Source organism: Coffea arabica, chromosome 3e (genome assembly GCF_036785885.1).
Source record: "Coffea arabica cultivar ET-39 chromosome 3e, Coffea Arabica ET-39 HiFi, whole genome shotgun sequence".
Taxonomy (NCBI): domain Eukaryota; kingdom Viridiplantae; phylum Streptophyta; class Magnoliopsida; order Gentianales; family Rubiaceae; genus Coffea; species Coffea arabica.
In genome coordinates this window covers 48082153-48106793 of record NC_092315.1, presented here as the reverse complement: position 1 = coordinate 48106793, position 24641 = coordinate 48082153, and the positions used below count along the sequence as shown (strand labels likewise).

The following is a 24641-nucleotide window of genomic DNA, read 5'->3' as shown; positions in this document are numbered from 1 at the left end:
GCACCTCCGTCCCCACCTACTCCTCCACCACCCCACCACCTGTGCCACCACCACTGCTGCCGTTGCTCTTGCTTCTTCTCACAATAATAAGCAGCATGACCACAAGGATGATTTCTTTGTGAACCTGGGTCTGGCTGTGAGAACTCTAAGGGAAGATGAGGTTGGTGATTATGAAGCAGTTGATGGGGTTGCTGGAGAGGGATATGGCGGACAGCGGCAGCGGCGAGGAATTGGGACCTGGTACGCCTAATGCCAGTGGTGGTGGTTGTTGTGGGGTTTGGCAGGGAAATGAGGAGGTTTGCGGATTGGGAAATGGTGGTGATGGGGTTGTGGGCATTGTGAATTAGCAATTCAGCCTCAACAGCAGCAGCGGCAACAAGAACAACAGAATGCTCCATTCATGTCCTTGCTTATGATGCAGACGCCGGCCATTCCCAAGGAGTGTGATCAGACGGTGGCAAGGAACATGTGGACCACCACTACTTGTGAACCATCCACTCAGGTTTTATTTCTCACAACCTGTCTTAATCCACTCAGATCTCTAATTTTTTCTCCAATAAGACGATTTGGCATGCTGCTGAGAAAGGCTCAACGCTACACATAATTGATTTTGGTATTCTAGGTTCCACGGCAGAATCTTGTTCAGGGAAATTTCACTTTAGTACTAAGGATTTGGCAGCCATCTAAGAATTTGATTCTGATCAGATGGAACTTGAGGGGAAAATGTTGGAGCGAAAATCAGTGGTGAAAGAGACTATATTTTTACTCTATCTTGGGAAAGAGACTATAATGTTCTTGATATTTGGTTGCGCGTCTCACGAGATGATGCTTTCCGTTAATTTTAATTGCTGAATTTGATAGAAGGGCCACAAATATGCTATTTTATTAGATCAAGAGTCAAAATTTTACCGTTAATTTTTGGAGGGCTAAAACTTTATTTGGAAAAGAGTTGGAGGGCCATAGGGACTCTTTTCCCAACAAAATAAGATCAAAAAACACTCGATGGTTATTCAACTATGCAATGGATGAGTATCGATCTAATACAAAAGATTTATTTACGAAATTTCAGAAATTAAGGCTTGAAATGTAACTTGGGAAATGTTGTGGGTGGATCTATGATATTTTGAAACGATCAGAGGTTAAAGTAGAAATCAGGAAAAGGTTTAGGGCATAAAAGCTATTAAATATATATAAGTCTAATTCGTTTCTGCCTCAGTGAAACCACTTTTTAACTGCTACTATTTATTTACCCCAAAATTTTAATAGAATCTTTAGAATATTGTGATTTATGTGTATATTTTATAAAATAAGAGAATATTTTGATTATGAAAATATAGTTCCCAAATATTATATTTGATTAATTTACACCATCCATTTTACCCTTTTTTATTTTCAATAATATTATGTGTAGGGAATGTAGTATAAGTAGAAAATATTTAAAAATATATAAATTTGGGCAAAAGAAACCTAACCTTTTCTGGTAACATTACATTTTAAAAATTTTTTAACAAATATCTTCATGTCTATTAGCTTTCATGCGTATTGGCTTCAAAATCAATAAAAGACTATCCTTTGCACTTCTTATAGGATCTTAGGGCCTGTTTTCAACTGATTGTGATTTTGTAGAATTGATTCTTAAAATCAGATTTTTTATAATAATGCATGCATTCTCGTTGATCATTAAAAAAACCATTCTAATAAATGCATATGTGTTCTCGAAAAAGGTTAGAAAACTAATTTTGACAAAAAGATGACTATATTACCCTTATATGCTACATAAATGAATTTTGTACTAATTAAATAATTTTTGATGGAATTAATTACTTTTGTTATGAAGATTAAATGGAGGATGAATCTAGAAACGAAATGAGAAAAAGAAAGAAAATAGAAAGACCATAAAAAGTTACCTAAACATTAGGTAACTTATTAATTATGTTGAAATTTAAAGCATAATTTTATCTATGTGAAAAATTAAGTCAGAATCAAAATCTAAAAGCACCTCAAAACCTGTACTTGATTTTCAGAATTTTAGTGTCAAAAAAATGTAAAATCAATTTTTTTAAAAAAATTAGTTGAGAACAAAACAAAATAGCTTATCAAGAATTAAAAGCTAAAATAAATTTTTCAAAATCAGTTGAGAACAGGCACTTAGTCTTTTGCAATCTTACCATAATCACATTTTATAACATATCAAATAAATCCAACATGTAATCTCAATTTTATAAACTTTGGTTAAACTAATGAAGGGCATGAGGACATGTTTTGTGAGAAATTGTGTTATCCATGCTAGTTAGGGGTTTTAGACTTACATTGATTGAGATTGTGATGAAAATAAGGCAGGTAAAGAAGGGAGAATAATCAACAGGCGAGTATGATTACATAAGCTTGGCCATAAACAAAAGAAAAAAAATATGGAGACTAACATATCATATACTTTTCTTATTTTAGTGGGATAAGTTTTTTGTATAAAAATAGATATTTTTTGGGAGAAATGGTACTGGTGTCACAAATAAAAAGAACTGCTAGAGAGATGAATGGTTTTTAGTTTCAAAAGTTTATAAATATAACAGAAGAAACATCATCAAAAAGGGAAGAAAAAGAAGACAGTATAAAAGATATGTTTTGCTGCATTGCAAGGATGGTTGGTGGCATTTTTTTATAGGAAACATGTCCATTGGTTGAAGAAAAAATGTATTATTTCTTTCACCTGAATTCTACTTGCGAAACCTCCGCTTGCATTGCAAGCATGGTTGATGGCATTTTTTTATAGGAAACATGCCCACTGGTTGAAGTAAAGATGTGTTCTTTCTTTCGCCTGAATTCCACTCTCGAAACGTCTTCAAAACAATAGGAGTTTTTGATAGTTTTGATAGAAATTATAGATCTAGACCATGATTCTTAGAAGAACCATAATTGGTTCCATCATTTCCAACAGACTTATAGAATGCTTCCAAAAAAGAGCAGATTTTCTTTTCCAATTCGAGCATATTCTTATATTCTATGATTGATTTTTGCAGCACCTTCTTTTATAATGTTATCAGTCACATCCTTAAGCAATATCTTTTAGCAATTTTTAACAATCAATCATTGACATCATGACAAAAAAATTATAATGTTTAAATACGTATGAAGATGTGTCTAGTTCAGCCTTATCCCTGTGGTTACACTCTTTTTTTTATATGGAAAGAAATATCTGCTTATTTGATCTAATGAGGAAAAAACAAAAATTATTAATGAAACATTAAAATGTGAAAGATATTATTAAAGGTCTAAAAATGTCTGGATAGCATCTAAGCATTTTATAGTTTTGGAACATAAATTTTTTAACATAGTTTGTTGGAGAAAATCATTTATATATCATACAAAATTCGGAAGTTTGGATTGTAGTTTATATATCATACAAAATGTCTGACTTAAACAACAAATAATCAAGCTAGCTAGGGCTGACCACTTTCCATGAGTATATTACCTTAATCTTAATTACTCATTGGAGATAGAGAAGGTTGTTTTGTTGAAATTTTTCTTTCCAACCTTGGATCAAGAAGAGGCATAAACTATGCCTAAGCATACCTTATGAATGCCAAAACACAATACAGTACAAGAAGACAATATGTAGTGCACATAAATATCAACAAATCAGAGGCATTCTTGATTCCACACAATGGTGAAATATGCCTAGTATGGGAAACAAAATACTGCATGTGATTTTTCTTTTTTATTGTTCTACAAAAGCAAGAAATTGAAAAATAAACGTGAAAATTGAAGAGCATGTGTCTACATTCGTGCGCCAACTATTCATAATCCGCCAACACAATGATGATAAGTTAAATTTTTTTTTTTTTGTCATTATCACTTTATCTATATTATTCTTCTCTATCCTAATCTAACTGGATATCTAATTAGACCTACGAGAATGGTGGGGACTAAACCGTTACCAGACTAGACAGAAGCACTATGCATCCGTATGAATTTTTTTTAGAAAAATTACATATTATAATAATTGATGAGAGGTAAAATTTGGACCATTAATCTCCCATCCTACCTAGTTTCAAGGACTTGGTGATGGACGACAGCCAAACGGCTGTTGTTTAATGATGATAGTTGATGACTGCGAAACGATAACACCAATGGGGACTAGTTGATGGTTTGTGGCGATGTGAGTGACCCTGTCAAAGTTGGAGATTGTTGGGGATTTGGGACCTCTAAATTTGTGAAATGACAATTTCACCACAAAATGTATACATTTTAATGCATTAATTGTCAACACTAAGAAAACAAATGTAACACTACTTGCATGTGTCTCAACATCTACATTTAGGGGGGTTTTTCTGAAAATCCAGTAAAAGGTTGTAATATCGAGCATAAAAAATTCACTAGTATCAACTCGTAGCAAACCAAGAAAACTAAAAAATCTCTCTAGCTTTTTGAAGGGATTTCATTGAAATGCCATTGCATCTCTTGCATCATTAACAGGTGTGCTTGAAAATTAGTGTGGAAGTGATGTTTGCACTCCTCAATTAGCCTCTAGCACTCTTTGGAGGCTATATTTTTAATGAGTGAATTAGAGTGTTGGAAGCTAAATGGGGAATGCAAATATCAATTCTTATAATTAATGGGTTAATTACACTTTACCTATCCTGTACTCTAAATATATGCACTTTATCTCCTACATTAGTTAGTTAAATGTTAATGATAAACTTTCTATCCAAGATATTGATAAAATGACATTAATGCCAATACATAATGGTTGTTGGATATTGCTATATTTTAAGTTAAAATATGGAGCGCTTTTTGATAAAAGTATCTTTTTTTTTTTTTTTGTCAACACAGGGGTGTCCGGGTCAAGACCCGAAGGCGGCCCGACTAATCCCCTGCGCCCAAGTACACCGCCACCCCAAGCGCACCGGGAGTTAAGTGGGATTCGACCACTTGACCTTGGAGTTCCGGAAGAAGCCCAAGACCAGATGGTCTAACCCCGGGGGCGATAAAAGTATCTAGTCACGTGATATGAAAAAGTAAAACTAAAAGATGGTGAAATACAAAAAAAAAAAAAGGTTAAAAAATTGTGTTGTAGACTTAAATAGTTTTAAGAGCATCTCCAAAACTTCTACACTAGTTGTCCATCTCTTCTCTTTCTTACTATAAATTTAGGAAAAACAACAATTGATTTGATAACTTTTGCTTACCTACATTTTCACAAAATTTACACGAGTCAATAAAATGTGAATTGAGATTTTATAAAAACATTTTCCACTTTTATTTTATTTTTTAATTACTTTTTTATACCATATAATCACATAAAAAATGCATGGTAACAAAAAAAAAAAAATCTCAAATACCCTTCAGTCCGAATGCATAAACCAAGTACCATTTTTAGTACTTAGATGAACAATTTGAGTTGCTTAGACTTTTGTAAATTTTGCAATTTTCTTATTATTGCTTGAAGGTCAAATACATGGTGCAGTTGTACTCAGATGGATTTAACAACTATTGAAATATGTTATTTGTTAGGGTTACATTTATTATAAATGTTAATGAATTAGTTTGCGATATCTTGATCAAGCAAAATATACCTTTATCCTGGCTCTTATAATAATTTAACAATGATTAGATAAAGCGTATATATAGATTTAGAGTTTAAGGGGGCAAAATGTTACTAGGAGTCAAGTTCAGAGGGCCAAAGTGTAATTGATCCATAATTCATCCGGGATAGTTGGCCTTGAATAATGTCCTCTTGTTCTTCATCCATGCCTATCCTAAAAAAAAGGTCCCCTTCTGTCGGTTATCTCTGTCATTTTCCCTTTCCTACTTTTGTGTCCAGCCACTGGCGTCGTTACATACATCAAATCTCAGTCATTTCCTCTATAAAAACACAGCACTTTCTGCTCCAAAATTCTAGCACAAAAACTCAAATTCACTGATCTAAGTATATACAGTGCCCAAAAGCAAACATTCCACTCCAACCAGATTGATCTTTAAGCAATGGCAGAGGTTGAAACAGTGAAGAACAAGCAAGTGCTGTTGAAAGATTATGTTACAGGGTTCCCAAAAGAATCAGATATGATCATCAGCACAGAAAATACTATCAGCTTGAAAGTACCAGAAAACTCAAATGGGGTTTTGGTGAAGAATCTCTACTTGTCATGTGATCCTTTCCTGAGAAGTTTAATGCAAAAGCCGAAGCCCAATAGTAAATCCGTATTTCCTGGTTTCAAGCCTGGCTCTGTACGTGATTTTTCTCAATCTTTCCTCTTTTTTGACTGTTAATGGTTTAATTTCTCATTTTAATTCTAAGATTAAACCTTTCTACGCTGTTAATACAGATGGAGTGCTCGTAATTTTATCTACTTAAGATGTTAATTGGTTGCATGATTCTACTAATGATCAATTGAAACATGTTTAAATTTGGACATGTTCAGCTTAAGGATATCTTACTTCTGCTTACTTTTTGGCGATTGAAAAAGATTGTTAATTGTGGATTGAGAAGTTAAAACTCTGGTAATTTGCTTAAAATCTTGTTGAAAAGTAAGATCTTTTTGCAGTCCAAAAACTTCGATGGATAAAGAACTTACTCTGCCAAGAGAGAATTACTAAACTCTTGAGTAAAAGATCTGAATGCTCCTGGAGCCCTGTTCTGTCTCTATTCCTTTATACATGGAAACTGAATAAACTGAAAATAATTAACTAAAATTGGTAAAGTGTCAGTTGTGATTCATGATTGTTGTCAGTAGTCCAATTCAAGGTTTTAAGGTTGCTGGACTTAACTAATTATACTGGTAATAACTGCAGCCTATCCATGGCTACGGGGTAGCTAAAGTTGTGGATTCCAGCCATCCTAAGTTTAAGAAGGGTGACTTGGTATGGGGAATGACTGGATGGGAGGAGTACAGTCTCATTCTACAAGCTGATTCACTTTTCAAGATCGAACACACAGATGTCCCACTTAGCTACTATACTGGAATTCTGGGTAAGTTCCATGCTTGATTGATAAGTACAGTATTTCTGGACATGGGAATTTTCCAGCTAAAAATGTTGATGTTATGATTTTCAATATTCTTGCATTTTTCTGAGAACAAGAACTCCATAGCAACGTATTTGAAGGAACTCAATGTATCGCTGTGGAGCATTAGTTTGTGAATTCTTAGTGATTGTCACCTATGCTTGCCAGTTAGTCGAATAATCAACATCGGACACTGCTTCACATTATGGCTCCTAATTGGGATACTTCTTCAAGTGTATTGGCTGCACCATATTGTCTTATGTCCCATATTTTAGTGTAGTATTAAGTTGTTTTAGTCACTGTCTTAAGAGAGAAACTTCGTTTACTTAGTGGCTAGTATTCTTTTCTGAAGTCCTTTGCTTTGAAATTGTAAAACTTTTCCATTTTGTATAGGTATGCCTGGTATTACTGCCTATGGTGGATTCTATGAGGTCTGTCATCCCAAGAAAGGAGAAAAAGTGTATGTGTCAGCAGCATCTGGTGCAGTTGGCCAGCTCGTTGGACAATTTGCAAAACTGATGGGCTGCTATGTAGTTGGAAGTGCTGGAAGTAAAGAAAAGGTAGCTGACCCTCCTTTGCAGGAAAATCCGTTAATTTGAACCTCACATCTCAGAAAATTATGCTGTAGCTACAATCAGCATGGATATAGCTGCTACTTCTATTCTAACTAGTTGCTGTAGTTAGTCTCAATTTGCTAGTTTCTCCCTTTAATTTTGTGATCAAAACCTGTTCTTCTGCAATCCATTTCTTGATGACTTTGTTTGCCAGTGCTTTTTCTTTGTTTTTGGGCACAATGAATTTGAGAAAGGGAACGGATGTGATTCGGCCCTTTTAATTACTTTGATCATTTTAGTATCTTGCTGAGGTCTGCCACCATTTGAGCTATTTACTGTATTACCTGATACATGTTTGAACTTCATCTTGTCAGCCTCCTCCATACTACCCCTCTTTTCCCATTCCCCTTTCCCCGGCAAAACAATTAGAAAACAAAGCAAGACAAATTTTGTAAAAAAATCATCCACACTTCATATTGGCCATGGACCCTTTCTAATCTAACTTACCTGCACTTCTAATGCATATGACAAGGTTGATCTTTTGAAGAACAAGTTTGGTTTTGATGATGCTTTCAATTACAAGGAAGAACATGACTGGGATGCTGCTTTAAAGAGGTATGTAATCAACTTTTTGCCTTCTAGATTTTCCTTAAGACAGTCATTTGGTGTCTAAATTTCCCTTGGAAAAGAAACTACAGACAAATGACACAACAGTCTAGTTCAATAACTCAAAATATCTAATGCAGCTCAGCCAAACCTGTGAATTTTCTATTAAAATATTGTCAAGCCAACACTTTTCATGAGCTTTTGAAGATCTGCCATAAAGAAGAGCAGAAAAGAAAAAGAAAAGCAGGAAATACCCAATTTTCGCATAAATGTTTGAACTTGATCTGCTATACAATCCCTCTTTCCTTTACTCGAGCATATGTATGATTACATATTCTTCTCATTCTAATTTTCTGTTTCAATGTCATAAAATGTATGAAATCCAGATAACGTACAGAATCCAACCTTAAGAATTTGATTCAACCAGGTTCTGCTTGCAAAAGATTCATGCATTCAAAATTTGTGGCTAGTATTTGGTCCATTGGCTAAGGTGAATTGAATGCAATATCGGTCATTAATCATCAACATTTGCTTCAAACCAGGTACTTCCCTGAAGGAATCGATATCTACTTTGAAAATGTTGGGGGAAAGATGCTGGATGCTGTCCTCCTAAATATGAACATGTTTGGTCGAATTGCTGCTTGTGGAATGATCTCACAGTACAATCTTGACGAACCTGAAGGAGTAAAGAACTTGATAGCCGTCATTTCAAAAAAACTTAACATCCGAGGATTTACTGCTTCTGATTTCTTTTCGCTTTACCCGAAATTTCTGGATCTTGTATTGCCTCGTATCCGCGAGAAAAAGATAACATATGTGGAAGACATTGCTGAAGGAATTGAAAGTGTCCCTGCAGCCCTCATAGGTTTGTTTAGCGGCCGCAATGTTGGGAAACAGGTTGTTGTAGTTGCTCGTGAATGAATTTTGCACAACACTTCTGTCAATTTGTGTGGTGGTTTTCTGCAATAAACTACCCTCTCAAGTAAAGCTTCCTCCTTTCTGTGGTGATCAGGTTCAGAATGGCAACTTAGCAGGTCTTATCATTGAAGTCAAGAGTGTATCTTTTGTTTAACCTATAAATAGTTCAAAAGTTTTTGGGTTTGAAATTCAGAGTCATATGTTTGATTTACCCCCTTGGAATTTAATCATCTGCTACATTGTTGAACTGTTTGATATTCGCATCCACAAACTTTCTAAAATACGAAAGAGAAAGAATGGCCCAAGAACATAATTTGTTAATTGGTTCAGAAACTAATGTTAAGTTGTTATTATGTTACAACATGGCTTCACCTATGGCCACTGTTTGCTTACAAAAGTTACAATCATATCCACTCAGCTTCACCAGCAACCTATGGACGGCTGTCTAGTTACGACCAATAAGACTAGGCTACAAAAATGGATCAAGACAATGAAGTCGTTGATTTAGAACCAGAGTCAGAAGAAGAAGATGAAGATTTGAAGTTGACTGAACCTTCAATGACTGCTACAAACGACAGGGAACTGGCTTTCTATATGCAGGCATTGCAGGGTACGAGGCAGGCGTTTGGTGGAGCTTCAGTCAACGGGGAAACCTTACCTTTTCCTGAGGCCATCCGATCTTATTACTATGCTGAAATGGTCGAATCTGATGCACTCACCGACTGTTGGCAGAGAAAATAAAGATTGAGGAGAGTGAGGAGAGAAGAAAGGCAAGGGATAGAACAAGAAAATAGCCAAAGAGGTACAGGCAGGCACAGAAGCTGAAGGAGAGGGCTAAGCAAATTAAGCAAAAGAATGATGAGATATATGGAGTCTGTTAAGAAGTGGAGGAAAAATAGGCAGCACAGTGGCTTTGCGGGAGGTGACAAAGATAGCGACTTGGATTTTGTTTTTTGTTTTACTTAGGGGTATCCCAACCTTTTGGTCAGACTAATCCCCTAAAGTTGTAGTAAATTTAATATAATCTACGTAAGAGGAAGGTTTATAGATTAATTAGATATTGTCTGTTTAAAGCAATTTTTTTTGGGGGTAGATTTTGGCTTTTGGAAGTAATTATTAGGTGAAAAAATTATTATAATAAATTAGAATTTATTTTTTATAGCTTGTGAGTTTTAAATGGATAAAAAAAACTCCTTTTTGTTGTTTCCTAGGCCAATTACAAGAGATTTATTCAATTATCTAAAAAGTATGTAAATCCTTAATTGGTACTAATTAACTTCACAATTTTAGACAAATAAAAAGATGAAACTTAGAAGTAGGGTTGTCAATAGGGTCAGACTAGTTCGGACCGTTTGATAACAAAAAAAAAAAGCTCAATAAGCCTTATGTTTAATAGAATCAAGTAGAGTTTAAGTCTAAATAATAGATCCAAATTAAATATGAGCGAATTTGGATCTTACCATGCTCAAACCTAGTTAAGTCCCGGCCCATTCACATGTAAAGTTATATGCATAATATCGGTGCAATATGCACAATATATAATGTCAAAGCAATTAGAATTGGTGTAAACACTTTTTGTCATCTTTTAAACATCCAATTTCACCCTTATAGAACTTGATTTTTACCTTAGTCACCTAATCACATCTTGTCAATACAATTACTCATAATCATTTTAACTATCAAAAAATTACTATAATGACGTACACCAAAGTTCTTTCATGAAAGTTATATATAACTTTTTTTTTTGTATGTGACAAATAATACTTGTACAAAATTAATTCATTTTAATTGTTCCCTCGATGCCCTCAACACTAGCATATATATAATTGCATATTAAATTTTTTTTTCTTAAACGATAGAAATTATATATTTGCATATTAAATGATGTATATAGTATATAATTATACATACTATAACATTAAATGATGAACCGAGCTTGAACTTTCTAAACTTCTTTAAAAAAAAAAAAAAACTTTCTAAACTAGACTCGAACCTAAAAATCCAAAACCTTTATTTATTTTTTGAACCGAGGCCCAATTGACACCCCAATCTATATAGTATGTTTTAAACCCTAGTGAGTACTGGTAGCCAGCAACATATCCAGCATCGGTTTGTGGCCATTCGTATTCGTATTAGGTAAACGCCGTTCGTGGTTGAGCAACTCCCCTACCACAGCCGCAGCCGCAGCCGCCGCCGCGTTCCGTCACCATGGGTCGTATGCACAGTCGCGGGTCTGCTTCATCTCCCTCTTCTCAAACAAACAAACAAACAAATGCAATTACTTATGCTCTTTTTTTTTTTCGTTTGAATTCGTTTGTAAAGCAGAGGAGGCTGACTTTTTCCTCTTTTTTTTGGTTTTTAAATTTTCCGGTGATTGTAAAATGCAGTAAGGGTATTTCTGCATCGGCTCTTCCTTACAAGAGAACGCCCCCAAGCTGGCTGAAGATCTCCTCCCAGGATGTTAGTAGTAGAATTTCGTTGTGTTGCTAATTTTCTAGGTGTACAAGTTCTTATTGTTCTGTTCTTTTTTTTTGGGGACTTTTTTTTTTTCTGGAAAATTGATAGGTTGAAGATAACATCTGCAAGTTTGCAAAGAGGGGAATGACACCGTCTCAGATTGGTGTGATTCTTCGCGACTCTCATGGTATAGCGCAGGTTAAGAGTGTCACTGGCAGCAAGATCTTGCGTATCCTCAAGGCTCACGGTATATTTCAAAAAAAATCATTTTCCTTATTGCATTAGCATTTCTTTGTTTGATTTTTTTTATAACAATATTGTTGTTTTTTTTCTTGGTTCGGTGGGCAGGGCTTGCACCCGAGATTCCAGAGGATCTGTACCATCTGATCAAGACGGCAGTCGCAATCAGGAAGCATTTGGAGAGGAACAGGAAGGACAAGGATTCCAAGTTCAGATTGATTCTGGTGGAGAGCAGGATTCACCGCCTCGCTCGTTACTACAAGAAGACCAAGAAGCTCCCTCCCAACTGGAAATAGTATGCCTGCCCTCTCATCCCCCCCCCCCCCCCAACCCCCCTTTTACTCCCTGTTGATTTTTTTTTTTGATCGTCTGTTTAATGTGTTTGTTTAGCTGATAATTACATGTTCTCTGTCGCAATGTGTTTGTTTTCATTACCATGTACTGAGATGCCAGTTTGCTGGTTAGGACTTGTGGCTGTTTTAACTGTTGGGGTTTTCCTGTGCTTCTTCAAGTACCTCTTTGGTGATCTGGCGGAGGAAATGGGAGATAGGTTTTCAGTATATGATGGGTTGGTTTTGTCCTGCATCCTTAGCAAACTACTGGGCAACAATTTTTCCTTTGAAAATCATATAAAGTGTCATTCATACATGCCGAAATAAAAATCTGATCTGTATGAAGTTTCCTCCTCCAGCCTCCATGATGCACACTTTGGAGAGCTTTCCACACTCTTTACTGTGTGCTGATAAAAGATTGGCTGCCACCCTCAATCATCTTTAAATTCTTAATCATAATCTCTTCCGCTTGTATGGAATGGTTCCCCATTTTTTTTGCCCGTCAAGGCAATCTTCACGTTGTACCATTGGAACTGTCCACAAGATAGTCAGAAAGTCAGCATTGGAGCTCTTGTTGGTTTGGAAAGAATTGGTTTGTGGAGCTGTTTGAGGTTCCTTCCTCGGGTGTTGTCCAGTAGTTTTGAATAGAATTGATTTATGGAGTTGTTTGAGGTTCCTTGCTTACCTGTGTTGTCCGGTAGTACATGTGGCTGTCCTGCGATTCTGCATTGGTTTTTCATTGCATCCACACTCCATTTGTACGTTAGGAAGTTGTTTTCAAAACATATTTTGGAGAATTAAACAAGTGTGTGATGCTTTTGGTTTTAGTGGAGCATGCTATACTTGACAACAGTCTGAATAGTGATGAATATCTTTTGGCAATGGCCCTGCTTTTGACAACTATGCTTGGTCATTACGTTAATGCAACTTGCTTTGAGTTTATCTTTTTGAGCAGATGCTTATAAAACTCTTTACTTGCAGTGAATCTACTACTGCCAGCACCCTTGTGGCCTAGGCTCAAGGAGATGACTTGGAGCTTTTGGGATAGCAGATATTCATGAACTCTGTTAGGAGATTAGCTTGGGAAAAGTTCTTTGTGACATGATCCTATTGTGATACTTTACAGTGGATTACAGCTCAGGATAATTGATGCTTTTAATGTTCTAGATTTAACTAAATACTTGCAGCCGGGAGCTTTATTTCCTGTTTATTTTGATTCATGATTTACTTTTGCTTGTGGTGTTTAATGCAAACAATGCTACCTTCCGTGGGTGATGCTACAAGTTGAAGTGAAAAGCATTACTCTGCTTACAGAGTAATTCTTTCCATAAACCACTGGACAACACATGTTTTATAAGGAACCTCAATTTCCAAGACAATGGGATGTGCTTTAATATGGGAAGCCACTAGGTTGATGGGGGCATATTTACTCCAAAATTGAAAACTATTCAATCTTTAAGGGCATTAGACTCTTAACTCTTAAGGCCAAATCAAGTTTGGTTCCATCCAAGCCCCTTGAAGCAGTCTTTTATTTCTACTGTCCCTTGGTTTCAAAATTATTCATTCTCCTATAAAGGGTTACTTTTTCTTTTGACCAAAAAAAAGGGAAGAAAAATTTTGCTCCAACATATAGGCTAAAATCAGATTGGGGCTTTCAAGCAGCTCCCAAAAGGCCGAAACCTTGTAATTCGAAACATGAAAGTTAAGGTTGTAGTCTGAAACATCAAAGCAGGTATACTTAATTTTACCTTGGTAGCTTTTAAATGAACATATACCCAGCAAGAGAGGAATGAGAATTAAGACGCAGGACGGTAGAGGAATTGAACCCTCCCAAAGTTCTAATTTTTAAAATTTCAACTTTAACTGCTAGAAATAATCTATTGTATTTGTTTATATATAAAGGGAACTGTAAAAATTTTGTTATCCTTGATTTATTTGTTGGAAATTTGCTTGCCCAAAAAAGAAAAAAAAAAGGCGATACAAGAATTATTGTGCTGTAGAAACAGAAAGCAGGTGAATTAAAAATGGTGGGGAAAATAAAAAGGGGGAGGTTAGTGATATATGAATTTTAGAAAACGAATTTGGTGACGTAAGCTATGATGAAGCTTTCCCCAAAATGGTGAACTTAAGCCATGACGCAGCTCTCCTCCAAGTCATTTTGTTTCTTTTATCTTCCATATTTTTAACTTTCTATTTCCAGCTACTGATGTCATTACCTACATCAAAAGCTTAGACATTTCCCTCTATAAAAACAGAAGAGTTTTGCTCCAAAATCCCAGCAAACAAACCTGAAAAGAGTTCACTGCTCTAAAGTATATACAGCGTCCACAAGCACGCAGAACACACATTCTGCCGCAAATAGATTGATATTTCAGCAATGGCAGCAGAGGTTGATGTAGTGAAGAACAAGCAAGTGCTGTTGAAAGACTATGTTACTGGATTCCCGAAAGAATCAGATATGATCATCAGCACAGAAAATACCATCAGCTTGAAAGTGCCAGAAAACTCAAGTGGGGTATTGGTTAAGAACCTCTACTTGTCATGTGATCCTTTCATGAGAGGTCTAATGCGAAAGCCGGCGCCCAATAGTAGAACCCCGTTTCCCGCTTACAAGCCTGCCTCTGTATGTGATCACATTCTCAGATTTCTTGTAGAAACATTCCTTTTTTTTCTTGTTTGTGCTTTAATCTCTTGTTTTAATTCTCTGAATTGGATTTTATATGTTGTTAGTCCAAAGCAAGGTGCTGGCATATTTGTCTACTTGAGATGTTAGTCAGTTACATGATCCAGCTAGTAATCAACCGGAACATGTTCAAACTTAAAAGATTTTAGCTTATGGATACCCTTTTCTCTGCTTGCTTTCTTTACAGAGATTGAGAAAGATTCTTGATTTTGGACTCAGAAGCTAGAACCCCGGTAAATCGCTTACAATCTTGTTGAAGAATGAGATCCTTTTATATGCCAAAAATTTAGTTGAAAAAACAACTTACTCTGCTACTAGAGAGGAAGATATGTAACCAAAAAATTAAACGAAAGTATTGACAGGTGCAAGTTGTCATTTATGGTGATTGTTGGTAGTTGTAGAGTTCAAGATTTGAAATTTTGACACTTGACTATTTGTAATGGGGTAACTGCAGCCTATTTACGGGTTTGTGGTAGCTAAAGTAGTGGATTCAAGCCATCCAAAGTTCAAGAAGGATGACTTGGTATGGGGACTGGCTGGATGGGAGGAATACAGTCTCATTGCAGAAACTGATTTGCTTTTCAAGATCGAACACACAGATGTCCCTCTTAGCTACTATACTGGAATTCTTGGTAAGTTCGATGCTTGATTGATAACTACTATATTTGTTAACAAGTGAATTTGCAGCTTAAAAATTTAATGCTCTGATTTTTTAAACTATAGTATACTCTGATAGCAAGAAATCCACAATCTAGTATTTCTAGGAATTTCATGCATCTGAATTTGTGAGTTGTTTGATAATTTTCACCTATGCATGCCAATGAATCTAATGATCAGCCTTACACTGCTTTACATGACACTCAAAAATCATGATATGATTTTCAGTCTATTGGCTGCACAATTTTTGCTTTATATCAGAAATTTAGTCTAGTCTTAAAGTTGTTTCAGTCCCCATCCTATTCATCTATGTTATTGAGAGATAAACTTCATCGACATAATTGCCGCTGTTACTTTCTGCAACATTTCACTTTGTTTAGGTTTGGCTGGTATTACTGCCTATGGTGGATTTTATGAGGTCTGTAATCCCAAGAAAGGAGAGAAAGTATTTGTCTCAGCAGCATCTGGTGCAGTTGGCCAGCTCGTTGGACAATTTGCAAAGCTGACAGGCTGCTATGTAGTTGGAAGTGCTGGAAGTAAAGAAAAGGTAATTGACCACCCCCTATGCTTTGCTCCTTCCAAGTTGTACAGGAAATATTGATGAGCTTTAGCCTCAGATCTCAGGCAAACATTATGTCTGAATGATTAGCATGGATGCAGCTACTATGAAATATCAACTGTTTTTAAGAATTTCTGTTAAATGTTTGGCACAATTATCAACTTCTATAACCTCATACCGAGTTGAATTTGCAGCCTGCTACTTCTACTCTTAACTACAGGCCGTCAGTAGTCTCAGTTTGGTAGTTTCTCCTTTAACTTTGTGATCAAAGCCTGGATCTTCTGAAATCAAGTTCAACTAAAAGTTTGATTATGAGAATTTGGAAAATCTAGCCAGTGTGATTTGGCTTTTGTAACCATTCCGATTATTTGATTTGGGTATGCTACCGGGGTCTGCCACCATTTGCAGTCCCTTTGCTGTGTTACCTGCTAAATGTTTGAACTTAATCTTGTTTTCCTACTCCATACTCCCCCTCTTTCACTTTTCACCCAGCAAAACAAATTTGTGAAAACTTCAACCTCACTTGATTTTAGCCACGGTCCATTTCTAACTTTCATGTGCTTCTATTAATTATTTGACAAGGTTGATCTTTTGAAGAAAAAGTTTGGTTTTGATGATGCTTTCAATTACAAGGAAGAACATGACTTGGATGCTGCTTTAAAAAGGTCTGTAATCTACTTTTTTCCATTCTATCTTTTCCTTGGAATAATCACTTGATGTCTAAGTTTTCCTCAGAACTACAGAAAGATGATTCACTAGACTATAGTTACATGACTCAAAATTTTTTAACTTAATCTGTGACTCTTTAATTAGGCTTTCTATACAAGTATTCTCAAGCCAATATTGTTAGCAAGCTTTTGAAGATCTGCTATCAACAAAAGCAGAAAAGAATAAGAAAAGCAGGGACTAGCTGATTTTCAGATAAATGTTTGAACTTGATTTGCTATACATTTCCTCTTTCCTTAATTACTAATTCTTATGTCACTCAAATTTTCTGTTTCTATACCAAAAAATTTGTAAAATTCAGCCTCAAGGATCTGATCTAAATAGTTTCTGCTTGCAAAGGAAAGATGAATTCAACATTTCTTAGCCAGTATTAGCTTCATTCATTAGAGTAAACTGAATTCAACATTTCTTAGCCAGTATTAGCTTCATTCATTAGAGTAAACTGAATACCGTGTCAGTTATTGATCATCAATTTTGTTTCAAACCAGGTACTTCCCTGATGGAATCGATATCTACTTTGAAAATGTCGGTGGAAAGATGCTAGATGCTGTCCTTCAAAATATGAACATGTTTGGTCGAATTGCTGTTTGTGGAATGATCTCACAATACAATCTTGATGAACCTGAAGGAGTAAAGAACTTGATGTGGCTCATTCACAAGCGAGTAAACATGCGAGGATGTTCTGCCGCTGAATACTATCCCCTCTACACAAAATTTTTGGATCTTATGTTGCCTCATATCCGCGAGAAAAAGATAACATATGTGGAAGATATCGCTGAAGGACTTGAAAGTGTCCCTGCAGCCCTTGCAGGTCTCTTTAGAGGTCGCAACGTTGGAAAACAGGTTATCGTAGTTGCTTGTGAATGAATTCTGCTTAACACAGAAATTTTGTCACTTTTTATCAATCTATAGAGTGGTTTCCTGCAATAAACTCTCCCTATCCAGTTCAGCTTCCTTTTTCTGGATGATGAGGGAATACTGTTGTAAGGTTGAGAATGGCTACTTAGAAAGGCTACTATTGTAAGTCCCAGTGCACCTTTTGATTCACTTCAGAGTATATCAGAAAGTGTTTGAAGGTTTCAATTTCAATGCCATAAGTCTGATCTACTTCTTCCAATCTTCTTGTATGCTACATTGTTAAATTGTTGCAGGATCAGGAGGTATCGAAGCATTTTTAATATTGGCATCCATGATTCCTCAAGTATTAAGCATCCAACTTGACATCAATTGGAGATAAAAGATGAAAGAATGGCCCAAGAACATTATTAATTTGTCCAGAAACTAATGTTAATGTAGAATGTATTCACTTAGAGACATTAAGATGTAGTCACAACCATATAGCTGCCGCTAATCCCCTTGATGTAATACTAGTAATGGTAGGGACATTTCAAAATTTTCTTCCAAGAACGAATACTTGTTCTCACTTTTTTGGGCAAAATACATTTTACCTTTCTATGATTTAGCGCTTTTTTCATATAATCTCCCATATAATTTTAAAAACTATACATAACCCCTTTATGATTTAGATTAAAAGTGTCAAAATGAAGAAATTTGTATTCCATAACAGAGTCAACTAAAATATTAAAAGTACCCTTATGTAAAGTTGAAAATTATTTATTAACTACGGGGCATTATATATATTTTGAAAACTATAAAGGAGTTATGTGGTAAAATACTAAGCCATAAGGGGGTTTTATAGTAAAACATATCATGTACATTATATATATATATTTTGGTTATTTCAGCTATTTTAGTTTTTAAGAAAGGGTAATTTCAACACTTTCATAGGTTTCATTACAAATGATCATTTTTATCGCTTTAACATTTTAATCCAAACTATAATAGGATCATATATGACTTTCGAAATTATAGGGGGTTATGTATAAAATCATTAAAATATAGGGGAATAAAATGTATTTTGCCCTTCTTTTTTTCAAATGGGAATACTTGGGTTAAAGTATGGGCGGAACGAGGGAACATGGTACACACAATAATGCCCATATAAAATTTTAAATGTTGGGCTCCGTGGTTGTAGTCCCAGTTGGGGGAGAGCCACGTCCAGGGGTCGAATCCCGGCATCACCGAGGCTGGTGACGCTTGGGGCGAGCCGCTCCCAGCCCGCAGTAGGGATTAGTTGGGCCGTACGGTATTACCGGTCCATGAGCCCAGATACCCTATTGCGCAAAAAAAAAAAAAAAAAAAAAAAATTTTAAATGTTGGGCTTTCCCGGGACTCTCAAAACCTTTCACTCCCAGTCTCTTCTGCAAGCCTCAACGCTCTGGCAGAAGCATCGAAGCTACAAAGGTTGGAATTTCTTTCTGTCTTTGCAGATTCAATCTTTTTTAGGTGAAAGATTTAACTGGGATTTGAATTAATCTTTTCCAGAACAAATCTCCAAAAGGGTTTTATTTTGTAGTCTGAATTTCGTAATTTCTCCTGGATTTCATTTCTTTTGTTGAATGATGATTAAGGTTTTACCTGCTTTTTCAGCTGACGAATTAGTCTGCTATATTTGTTTATATGTAAAGTAAAACGTAGAAAACTTGCTATTCTTGATTCATTTATTTGATACTTTCTTGGCAGCAGCAACTGAAAAAAAAAGGAGAATTGTGGTAAGAGGGATTATTGTGCTGAAGAAGCAGAAATTAGGTGAATTAGATGGTAGTAAAGAGCCTAAGAAAGATATGAAGAACGAGGGAAGTGGTATAGGAATTCTGGAAAACGAATTTGGTGGCTATAATGAGGTGATTGTGGGTGGTCCAAGTGCTCTGCAATAATGTGGTGAAAGGGGGGATGTTGAGAAGAAGAAGAACAAGAAAAAGAATGAGAAACGCAATGTAGGAGAAAGAGGGTATGTTGAGGAGAAGAAGGAAAAGAAGAAAAAGAAGCACAGGCACAATGAAGGTGAAGATAATGGTGATGGTTACAAGGGGGTGGAGAAAGGAAATGATTATGGGAAACAGTTTGAGATTGATAAGGGAAGGAAGCATGATGGGAATGTTGTGGAATTGGTTGAAAAGAAGAAGAGAAAGAGAAAGAAGGATAAGAGTGTAGGCTCTGCTTATCATGTTTGATAGAAAGATTTTGAGGATGCAAAGGGTGGCAGGATGAAAATGGGAAGGGCGCAGAAGCATTAGTGCAGGTTCCGAATGGGGATGTTGCTGAAATGGTTGATAAAAAGAAGAAGAAAAAGAAGCAAAAACTCGAGGTGGATGCAAGTGCTTCACAACAAGATGAAACTTATTTGGCAGAAAATGAAATGCAGGAGAACAAGAATCAAAGTGGAGAAAGGGTTAAACTTGAAGCATTTGCCAAAGACTCTGAATTGGACAGTGTTCAGAAGCGAGAAAAGTAGAAGAGGAAGAGAGACGAGAAAAAGCAAAATGATGTTTCAAGTGCTTTTGTGCAGGGTTGTCTGGCAGAAGTGCAACCAGAAGGGTATGCTAATGCAACTGGGAAGGAGGAAGTGGTTGCAGATTTGAAAAACTGGAGTAAAGGGAAGAAAAAAAGTGCCAAATTGGTGGATAATGGTTCGGAAGATTCTAACCAAAGAATAGTCAGAGAAGAGTAAGCTTTTCAGCCCCTTCATCTGATGATGGGTTAGTGAGGGTCAAAGGGTTTTCAAAAGTAGAAGATGAGGTTGTGAAAGAAGCTGTCCTTGGATACATAGAGGCACATTGCTTAGGTGAAGAAGGTTTGAAAATGGTCTTGAACTGCATATTGTACCCTGAAGTCTGGAATTGCTGGAAGAAAATAGGAACTTGCTTAGCAGTCGGCCTCAGAGTGCCATCTAACATCATGCTCAAGTTTTGTTTTGAAGGGATGGAAAAACGTAAATGGACTGAAGAAGAGATCAAACCAGTCCATGAGTTCCAGGAGAAACATGGGAACCAATGGAAGCTTTTGGCTGATGAACTTGGCAAACATAGGATTCACGTGAAGGATGTTTGGCACTGAATAAGAGTTAAAAATTTGAAGAGAGGATGCTGGTCTCAGGAGGAGTACCAGGTTCTATTTGATTTGGTGAACGCAGATCTGAAAATGAAGCATTCTGAAGAAAAAAAAATCCAAGCATGGCATGTTGCAGGAGAATATTCCTTGGTTCGCAATTAGCGAGAAATTATCCACTCGAACTGATGCAGATTGCTGTATGAAATGGTACAAGTGGTTAACATTGTCTATAGTGGCTGAAGGTTTATGGGCTCATGCTGATGATTATTGCCTAATTGATGCACTTTCCAGTTGGATGCGAGCTGCACTGAAGATGTGGATTGGGCCAATCTTCTTCATCACAGATCTGGAGATGTATGTCGGAATTACTGGAATCAAATGGTTCTTCATATAGGTGATCGTGGGAACAGGTCATTTGCTGATCAAGTTGAAGTTTTAGCAAAGTGATACTGTCCAGATTTACTTAAAGCTAGAGAGGCCTGGGATAGCAAACCTGTCACACAGTTTCACTAGTTACTGCACAAAGTAACTATTTTGAGACCTCATCAGGTCACTCAACTTTTGTCGCTGAGAGACAGAACTTTCTACTGTTGAATGGTTTTGTGAATAAGCTCAGTAGTGTAGCATCTACAACACTGCAGAGATCAAAGAAACTACAGTGCTACCAGGCTGTTATTGAACAATTAAGTATGTAGCATCTGCTAAGAATTGTTGTCGAGCAAGCATTTTGTATTGTACTTCCTTTCATTTATCAGTTTTAGGTAGTATGCTTTAGCAGGAATTTTAACTGACATATTTTCGACTCCATCCCTTCACAAGTATCTGATTTGGGGTATAATCAATCTTATCTAATGTGGATCTGTAGTCTTCTTGAAATTAAAATTGCCATCTAAGCCATGCTTTAACTTTTCCAAATTTTCCAATATTCATTCTAACATGCAACATTTTCATTTGAGAGCTCATAGAATTTCCATACTAAAGCATGAATCTACTTAGAAACTTCGCTACCTCAACTGTCCCCAAGTCCTCTTCCTCAAGCAAATCCTAGGCCCAAGCCAACCGCATCACTCATCTTCCATATGGTTTACAATGTCAATTTCAGCAAGGAAGAAGCTGCTGAGAGATTATAAGAGACTGCAGCATGGAGATAATAGAATGCTCTGAAATGCTGTGATATTCTTTTCCTGATGATATGCCTTTGAACAAAGGTATGTCCTAGTTGAATTAATTCGCTTGAGGATTAGCCAAATAAGCCCCCAACTGTGATATTTCTTTCTCAGATGTTTTATCCAAGTACTTACGCAGATTTCGGACGGAAGTACATGTTGTAATATTCTAGAATATCAGCACAGTTTATTATACAATGTCATGGGAATACTTTCATCCATCGTGTCTCTATTGCATGATCTATATCCTGATTGTCCTACAAATTTGAAGCTCTAAGCATGCTCAGCGAGACTAACTGTTGATATATCTACAGGAAGAGAGAAAATTTGGAGCAGAGCTGGACAGCTGACTGATTCTTTTCAACGTCTGCATATGTTTGCAGTATCTCATCCTCAGTTTCTAGGCCTGTTTAAGTGTCATTTGCCAATTTGAAGGCCTTTATGCTCCCTTTCTTGAAATAGATTTTCATAGCTCTAGTCTTACTATGGTTGATAGGATTGTTTATTACATATGGCTTGCTTTACTGCTTTCTGGTGTACCTCGAAAACAAATTTCCTGTTGTAGTTGGCCTTATAGACGGACTTTTGGTATAGACATCTGCAAGTGACATGATGAGAAAATATTGAACCATGAATACTGCTGTATCCCCTGTACTGTCATGCTGACCTGCTATGGCCAGTTGGCATAGAAGATTTAGTGGAAAAGAGTGTATTTTAAGGGCTTCTTTAGCTCATTTGAATCTACTTTGATTCAGGGGAGAAAGGAATGTTTAGATGTGGCTATTGCTTGCATGAATTTGTTAATCAGCTTAGGGATATTTTGGTTACCTGGTTAATATCATGCTAAAAGATTCTTTCGGATTGGTGAAGTTCCAAATACTGAATCTGAACCACCAGGAATTTGCTTATACTCTTACTTGTAAATCGACCGAATTTGTTGGGAAAAGCGAGCTATTTTCGGAGGGGAAAATTTTGAACTGAGTGGCAAGAGACTATATTTTTAAAGTTGTTTATTACTGCTTGTGCTTGGCTAATAAGTCCCAGTTTATGTGAAAGAATTCTGTCAAGAGAAACATGTCCTGACTGAATAAAAGAACAAAAAGGGATCCACAAGTTTTAGTTGTCATTTTGTATGGGGTATGGAAAGTTTTGGATTTAGGTCATACAAACTTTAGGTGGCATTTTCTTGCATCACCAAAAGCATTTCGTGGTTTCACTTCCACTGTCATGAATTTGATCTTTCTGTAGCAATTTCCTTCTCCTCTCTGATTGAATGCTAAGCTTGTGAGGACTGTTCTTGGGGTGCCTAATTCGGTATCCAGCACAATTAGAGCCAGAACTTTCTCAAGGCATTTCTAGCTGCAGAGATTGAGAATTTCGCCCAACCTGCCCCGACGCCAAGGCCATTATACATCTGGGGCCAACATGATATCTCCTCTTGGAATATTATATAGGCGCAATTTGCCTTGGCTGCTTGACTTGGATCCTGCGTATGCATAAGTTTGTGTAACATGGTTAAAGTGATAACATTTGGCATGATAATAGATGTTAGTATGTCCTTTTGGAATTTGATTTTGACCAAACTCAAGATGAAATGAGCCTAAGTTGGGTTTTGTTGATTGCACTGACGTTAAACTGGAGTTTCAGTTTGACCAAGCACAAGAAGAAATTATTAGCCCAATAAGTATATATATCTATTTATACTCCTTATAAAAGTAGGGCAGGTACGGTTGGTCTAGGTAGATCATGAAAGTTGGATGTGGTCTTAATTTTTTATTATGTCCAAAATACCCTTCTCTCTAATTATTAGATTTATTTTATTGTTATGATGATAAATAAATGCAGCAGTTAAACAGGAAAAATTTGTAATTTTACTTAAATTTGAATTATGAAGACAATAAATACAAAATAAAACACTCCAATCTAATTTGTCTATTTGCATTCTGTGGGACCTTGGAACACCCTCCCTGGCTTGCTCCAAGTTGGCGAGCAGCGTTTTTTGCAGCTCTCTCCCTTTCTAGCCATTCGGGAAGTTCGAGCTTCTGGCAGTCTGAATATAATGTGACAAGATTAATAGGATAAAAACTGTTTGATATAATCTTTAGCCAGCTTAACTAACATCTGCCGTCCTATAGGGATAAATCAACTATTGTAGGAGGCTCGAATACCAACAAGTTGTATTATTTTTCTCCCTATCAATACCTCCATTCCGTCCTTTGAAGGTGACTGAGTCTCTTAAACTTACCATTACCTTACTCTTGAGTTCCTTATCTTCTACTTCAATAGCTAATTTAAACATCGGAGTTACACCAAGGGTACAACCTCGCTTTGTGACCCCGCTCTTTGTTGCTAGTGAGTGACCTTATCAAGATGTCTAAAAGGCCAATCCATGCCTGCACGGATCCCATTGTCCTAAGGAGTTTTTATCGTTTGTGTTTTGTGTAAATGATTTAGGCATGGATATTTGAAAAATGAATTAAATCAAATTTAGGGAGTATGATGGTGGAGATAAGTAACAGTCAAAGCCTTGAATGTTTGGTAGGACAAGATTGATAGGACAAAAACTGTTTGATATGACCTTTAACAGCCGTATTGACATCTGTCGTCCTATAGGGATAGGTCGACTACCGTAAGAGGATCGGATACCAATAATTGGTACTATTTTTCTGCCTATCAATATCCCCTATTCCGTCCTTTGAAGGTAACTAAATCTTTCTTAAAGTTACTATTACTCACTCTAGAGCTTGTTACATTCTACCTTAATAGTTAACTTAAAACATTGGAGTTACATT

At 36.3% G+C, this 24641-nt stretch overlaps 3 protein-coding genes across 3 annotated transcripts; all 3 read left to right on the top strand.

The window, feature by feature from the left end:
- Nucleotides 1–5758: 5758 nt before the first annotated feature.
- Nucleotides 5759–9325, top strand: LOC113737020 (2-alkenal reductase (NADP(+)-dependent)-like). Its single transcript, XM_072083591.1, has 5 exons — nucleotides 5759–6225; nucleotides 6790–6967; nucleotides 7394–7560; nucleotides 8087–8169; nucleotides 8703–9325. Exons 1-5 carry the CDS (start codon nucleotides 5983–5985, stop codon nucleotides 9079–9081), a joined length of 1050 nt encoding a protein of 349 aa, XP_071939692.1. The 5' UTR covers nucleotides 5759–5982; the 3' UTR covers nucleotides 9082–9325.
- A 1755-nt stretch (nucleotides 9326–11080) lies between these two features.
- On the top strand, nucleotides 11081–13339 carry LOC113737021 (small ribosomal subunit protein uS15). Its single transcript, XM_027264268.2, has 5 exons — nucleotides 11081–11309; nucleotides 11466–11538; nucleotides 11644–11782; nucleotides 11884–12070; nucleotides 13089–13339. Exons 1-5 carry the CDS (start codon nucleotides 11287–11289, stop codon nucleotides 13120–13122), a joined length of 456 nt encoding a protein of 151 aa, XP_027120069.1. The 5' UTR covers nucleotides 11081–11286; the 3' UTR covers nucleotides 13123–13339.
- A 136-nt stretch (nucleotides 13340–13475) lies between these two features.
- Nucleotides 13476–17821, top strand: LOC113737018 (2-alkenal reductase (NADP(+)-dependent)-like). Its single transcript, XM_027264264.2, has 5 exons — nucleotides 13476–14730; nucleotides 15245–15422; nucleotides 15828–15994; nucleotides 16589–16671; nucleotides 17221–17821. The coding sequence occupies exons 1-5, from the start codon at nucleotides 14485–14487 to the stop codon at nucleotides 17597–17599; spliced, it is 1053 nt and encodes a 350-aa protein (XP_027120065.1). The 5' UTR covers nucleotides 13476–14484; the 3' UTR covers nucleotides 17600–17821.
- Nucleotides 17822–24641: the final 6820 nt, after the last annotated feature.